Source organism: Chenopodium album, chromosome 17, assembly GCF_948465745.1.
Source record: "Chenopodium album chromosome 17, dcCheAlbu1.1, whole genome shotgun sequence".
NCBI lineage: Eukaryota > Viridiplantae > Streptophyta > Magnoliopsida > Caryophyllales > Amaranthaceae > Chenopodium > Chenopodium album.
In genome coordinates, this window is record NC_137850.1 from 2,930,209 (window position 1) to 2,936,139 (window position 5,931).

A 5,931-nucleotide genomic window follows, 5' to 3' on the forward strand; every position below is an offset into this window, starting at 1 on the left:
TGACTAAGTTAACTCCTGCAATTTTTCTTTTCTTTCTTTTCGTTTCCACTCAATTCCTCTCAACAAAAAAGGTCATTAGCAACCGAATGTACAATTCCAACTCTGCGCAATTTCAAATCTACCTTTAATAAAAACGGAGGTAGTACATGATCTCATTTTCACTTTTACCTAGTTTAGTAATTTAGTTTATGTAACTGCAGCAACTGAGTAACATTAAGGGTCTGTTCACATTTACTTAATTTCAGTTTAGTTCAGTTTAGTTCAGCTCCAATCAGTTTAGTTCAGTTCAGTTCAGCTCCAATCAGTTCAGTTCAGCTCCTAATTTCCCTCTCTCATAAAATACTCAGTTTAGTTCAGTTCAGCTCCAATCAGTTCAATTCAGCTCATTTCAGTAAATGTGAACAAAATCTAAGCAAAAAGGTGGAAATAACGTCTAATTCTAATTTTTGATTTCGCGGAACAATCAACGATATTCATATCCCGCCTGAAATCACTACCAAAGTTTAAACCCTAACCCCTAAAAACTTCACTAATTTCATACGCTGAAAATTGGCAAGAGAAAATTGAATAATTAGATGCTTCAATTATCCAATTCCAATCAGTCAGCCATTCAAGGTACAATTTCTGCAGATTTTTTCCTCAAATTTTCATTCATTTTGCTAATATTTTAAAATGGCATTTGTTTAATTTTTTTCAAAACATGTGACCCTAATTTGTGCATTTTTTTTTCTGAACTTGATTACCTAAACTTCTTTAGGGTTTGCTCGAAATTAATGTATGCAATGATAAAGTTGTCAATTTTGTTGGTTGTAATTCATGACAATATTGGTTGGAATATGCACAATTTGATGCATCAACGATATTAATTAGTCTATCAAATGTCGAATGTATTCAATGCTTTGAAGTGTTGATTCTTACAGTATTTTTATCCCTCATTGTTTGATTGTAAAATGGTGAGTTCTGACTCATGTTTGCTGATGGGAATTGTTTTCGCCTGTTCGGCCTTGCAATATTTTCCGTGCTTGAGCTGTATTTTTGTTCTTCTGGTCTTCTTACATGGCAAATTTTCATTGTTCAATTTGCAAGAATTGGTGTTTAATTAGTTTTATGTGTTTCGAGTGTGTGTTTGGGGGTGGGATGATTTTTTCCTTTTCGAATTCTATATTCATAATAGGGTCAGTGGCTTGTACTTTATTTGGTTTATGATTTTTTTTCTTCTATTATCATGTTATACAGAATGTCTTTGATGTTGGCGAAGGCAAGCCAAGTTTCGAGCAGAGAAGTAGTGCTTAGGAACACTGGCTTGATTAGGAGATTTATGTCTGTTTCAAGTGGGGCTGTTGTTGATTCTGCTGCTAAAGATGGGGAGCTCAGAGTGTTTGTAGTTGCTGGTGAGGTTTCTGGGGATATAATAGGTGCGCGCCTAATGACTTCATTGAAGAGGTTATCACCGTTTCCAGTCAAGTTTTCTGGTGTAGGTGGGTAAGTCTATGTTCTTTCAGTCATTATTATAACACCTTTATTTGCATGATCTCTTCTTTACCAGGCGAGGGTCTTACTTTTTTTTTTAAAAAAAAAATGTTTTTCTGTAAGTCATTTTGCTATGATGAGAAGTGAAGAACTAATTGTTACCCTTTCATATTTAAGTTATATTAAAAAAAAAAAAAAAAAAGTGCCTTTAAAAATGCTTTGTTGGCTCAGTTATGTTTTCAATCTCATCCTCGTTCTTGTGTTTGTATGTGTGCATTTTGTAATATTTCTTAATTTCTATGATGAACCATGGTCTATATTCCCATAAAAATGTTGTTAAAATTGCTTTTAGAGTTTTTTCCAGCAGCTGGTCTGCCTTATGTCTTCAATCTCGATTCTAGCTTATACAGTTTCTTTTATCCAGTTCAATGATGTCTCAACATGGATTGCGATCTCTGTTTCCTATGGAAGATCTTGCTGTAATGGGAATTTGGGAATTGTTGCCACATCTTTATAAGATTAGAGTATGTATATAATACTTTTTTATGTTGTTGTGTCTGCTCAGCAAATGAAAACCCACTCACTTTGTGGGTTTTTGATATTGTTCTGAAGTTTTGGTTATCATATTCAATTATTCAGGTAAGGTTGAAGGAAACAGTGGAAGCTGCTTTCTTGTTTAAACCACATGTTGTTGTAACAGTGGACGCAAAGGGTTTCTCTTTCCGTTTCCTCAAAGAGCTAAGAGGTATTGACCAGTCACTCGGAGTTCAAATTTTCTAATTTATTTCTCCTAATAACCATTGTAATAGAAAAATAGACAAATGCCTTTTGCAGCTTCCTATATTCTGCAACATGTAGATAGTCCTATCCATTTCCATTATGTTGCACCATCATTCTGGGCTTGGAGAGGTGGTGAAGCAAGACTCAAGGGGATTTCTAAATTTATAGACCACATTTTATGTATTTTGCCATTTGAGGAAGAAGTTTGCAAACTAAACGGGTTAGCCGCGACTTTTGTGGGACACCCTGTGCTGGAAGATTGTTTGGAGCTGAATTTAGTATGTCTTTTGACCTCTCAGTATTGTGGATGCATGTATTTAATGAGCCTATCCTTGTTTCCTCCCTAGTGCTCTATATTGATGTAGAGGATTTACTTAAATGAGTAAATCCTATTCCAGATTTTGAGTAGGCAACTTTTTTGGGATCTTGTTGGTTGGTTTCTGTAATTAGTTGCTAAGCTTTAACTTCCAAAGTGGTACTATGTGTGGTTTGTCTTTTTTTTTTTTTTTTTTTTTTTTTTTTTTTTTATCTCTCTCTCTCTATGCTTGGCCATTTGTATGCTCCCTTATTTTTCCCTCTTCATTCTCTTTCCTTCTAGGTTTAGAATACGTTATAAGTTTTCTATTTGGTATAGACTATAGAGACTACAGCTCTACTTTGTTCAAGTCACAAGGCAAATCCTTCTCACGGATTTTTATTTGGGATTAAATTCATGGAATTGTTCCATATGATATTCTAAAATGAAGAATATTTCTGCTTGTAATAGAGAGTTTCCATGATTAGCATCAAAATCTTCTGGGCAGAACTATTTTCTTTCCTTGCTGAAGTGTAGGTCCTCCCAACAGTGAAGCCTTGAAGATGATGTTAGGCAATAGCCCAACAGTGTTCATTTACTTGATTGAGAACCAATGTTGGTGTCTTGTGTTTTTATATGATTCTGTTTCTGTTATTTCACGAACTTAACATCTGGTGTTTTGAGCTTTAAATGATCCGTGAAGGTCTTTTCTTTTTCTTAATTTTTTTGTTCTAATAAAATGATGTATATTCCTTTTTGCACCAACCTGTTGCAGCTACTGTTCTATTAGTTTTAATATAGTGGTAGAATTTCAGGGGAAAGACACTATTGACTGGAAGGTTCACACAAATAGTCAAGACTTCAGAAGTAAATTTGAAATTCCTTCAGGTATTAATCTTGGTGGTAGTAGTTGTTGCAGTCCTTGCAGATGTTTATTAATTGCCTGATTAATGCATTGTTTGAAAATCTCCATACTTCTGGGATTTGCCTTTTCCATTTGCATTTCTTTATTTTTTACATCTTTAACACCAAAATAAAAAACCTTTACTATTTGCTATATTATCTTGTGTGATCTGTTTTACTGGAATGGCTTTGTAATCAATGTTAGTGACTGTTGGCAACATTTGTTTTTGTCTTTAAAGGAGCCAAGGTTATAACACTGCTTCCTGGTAGCAGATTACAAGAGGTACAACGTATGGTTCCAATCTTCTTGAAGACCATGGAGCTTTTGAAGGGCTCTTTTCCTGAATTGAGAACAGTCATGCTTGCCGCTTCTAATCAGCACGTGGAAGATTACCTTAGTAGATTGATTGACCATTGGCCTGTGCCTGTCATACTGATTCCTGGGAGTTCAATAGACCAAAAGTATGATGCATTCAATGTAAGTATGCTTAACTTTAATTGTTGTGGAAAATTTAGTAGGGTCATTATTCTACTACTGCCTCCGTTGGAAATAATAGTCATATATACTAATCTGGGGTGTCCAAAGTAACTTTTCTCCTTTTGTAAGATTGTCATGATTAATGATTACCCCTACTTGGATTGAATGATGGGAAGAGCATCTGTATGGACAACTATCCAAAATTCATTTATATTGAATATTTGAATACATGTTCTCATGCTGTGGATATAGGATATTAGGATCTATGTTGCATTCGATCTGTCATTTTTGGTTCAACAGCTACCATATATTGGCTACAGTAGCCTTAGCTATGTACCTCCCGCCCCCCCCCCCCCCCCCCCCTCCCATCTCTCCACTTTCATATTTCCTCAACGGTTTACAATGTTTATGATTTCATTCACAGGCGAGCACGGCTGCATTATGCACTTCTGGAACTGTTGCTGTGGAGCTGCAACTTGCTAGATTGCCATGCCTTGTTGCTTACAGAGCCCATATCTTAACAGAATGGTTAATCCGGTACAAAGCCAAAGTGCCATACATATCCCTTCCTAACATCCTCTTGGATTCACCTGTCATTCCTGAAGCTCTCTTCGACACATGTACTCCCAAAAATTTGGCATCTACTCTTACGTAAGGTTCTTGAACACTGTCATGTCAGTGATATTTCTATTTTTGTAACTACTATGTATTTTTTTTTTTTTTTTTTGAGGACTGTAACTACTATGTAATTAATTTGTGGCTGAATTGAATCATAAACCTTTTGCTAACTATAATTTCTGAAGTGATTATTTCGATCTCTCGTTCTACTTATTTCATTTGATTTTGATGTTATCAAAACTTTCCTTTGCACGGATTATCTAGGTGTTAGAGAGCCATTAATCATGCATATTTGCAATTGCACTTACAGTTTTTTCTACAGAGTATGCAGGGTTCTGAAATTGGAGATTAGAGGTTTATTTTGACTGCTGATTGTCAAACATGGGCTTATTATCCTTGTGATGTATTCCGTATAGGCTACAGTCCCTACACTCAAAATTGTTACTCTTGAGAAGATTTTACATAGTTTACGAAGCATTTGATAGAGTTGTTTAATCTCTTTTTGCAGAAAACTAATCCAAGACGAGGGCCTAAGAGAACAACAAATCAAGTCTGCTGGAACTGTTATCAGGCTTTTAAGTCCTCCGGCAAACAGTTATCTACAAGATGAATCAGAATATACTTCACAACCTAGTATGATTGCTGCATCTACTTTATTGCATTACAGAAGGTGCCTTTAGCCGTAATATTCATTTCTATGTACTCTACCCCCTATTTATCCGGTCCCATTATCGTTTTGTTCGATTGAGAAGTTTCTTATTTCTATGGCTTTAAGCCTCTATAAATTTTCACTTCAAACGTCTCATAGTAAGAAAATTTTTCTTTAGGGGTGTTTTGTTTGGTAATTTCGCTTATATCGTTTTCTTTTTTTCTATAATCGCGGTTCATTGTGGCTTTCTAGTCTCTAAACACAAATATGCAAAATTAATTATTTTTTCCTTTTAGGCTTTCCCTCTTTTGTGCTCCTTGATTTGCCATTATTCATGCTTTTCTCTTCCATTGTTATATTTGCCTAGGAATTTGTGGTTATTCTTAGAAAACTTTATCCTAGAATACTAGTTCATCATCTAAATATCTAATGGTAGAGAAAAATGGCATTTACCAAGAAAGCAAATCATCCCTTGGACCACAATTTTTTTTTCCTTTCAAGTTGCTGTTGACTGTTGTTCTCTATATAATCTCCAACATCAGCAAATCATCTATTTCATGTACATGACAAATTTCCCATCTTACCATCAACCTTAACCTGGCTTTACTTTCTGTCCTCGAAAAAGCAACAAAATGGCGGCAACAAGAACAATGGCTGTTTGCTTGGGAATTATCTTAGTTTGCTCGGTCTTGATGAATGTTATTGACGCTGATCAAGTAGATGCAGGGGTAGCAACAC

The 5,931-nt window shown here is 35.3% G+C and overlaps 1 protein-coding gene across 1 annotated transcript; it reads left to right on the plus strand.

Moving 5' to 3' along the window:
- Window positions 1–480: 480 nt before the first annotated feature.
- On the plus strand, window positions 481–5,343 carry LOC145587394 (putative lipid-A-disaccharide synthase, mitochondrial). The gene is made up of 9 exons (XM_081644130.1): window positions 481–615; window positions 1,237–1,482; window positions 1,895–1,994; window positions 2,110–2,215; window positions 2,305–2,528; window positions 3,361–3,433; window positions 3,688–3,926; window positions 4,351–4,577; window positions 5,053–5,343. Exons 2-9 carry the CDS (start codon window positions 1,238–1,240, stop codon window positions 5,222–5,224), a joined length of 1,386 nt encoding a protein of 461 aa, XP_081500256.1. The 5' UTR covers window positions 481–615; window position 1,237; the 3' UTR covers window positions 5,225–5,343.
- The last annotated feature ends 588 nt before the right edge of the window (window positions 5,344–5,931 follow it).

Bases quoted from the DNA above. Each gene is read 5' to 3' on its own strand.
- LOC145587394 (XM_081644130.1), top strand. From the start codon at position 1,238: ATGTCTTTGATGTTGGCGAAGGCAAGCCAAGTTTCGAGCAGAGAAGTA. The intron at 2,529-3,360 runs GTATGTCTTTTG...GTAGAATTTCAG, and splicing joins ATTGTTTGGAGCTGAATTTA to GGGAAAGACACTATTGACTG. The intron at 3,927-4,350 runs GTAAGTATGCTT...TTTCATTCACAG, and splicing joins AAAAGTATGATGCATTCAAT to GCGAGCACGGCTGCATTATG.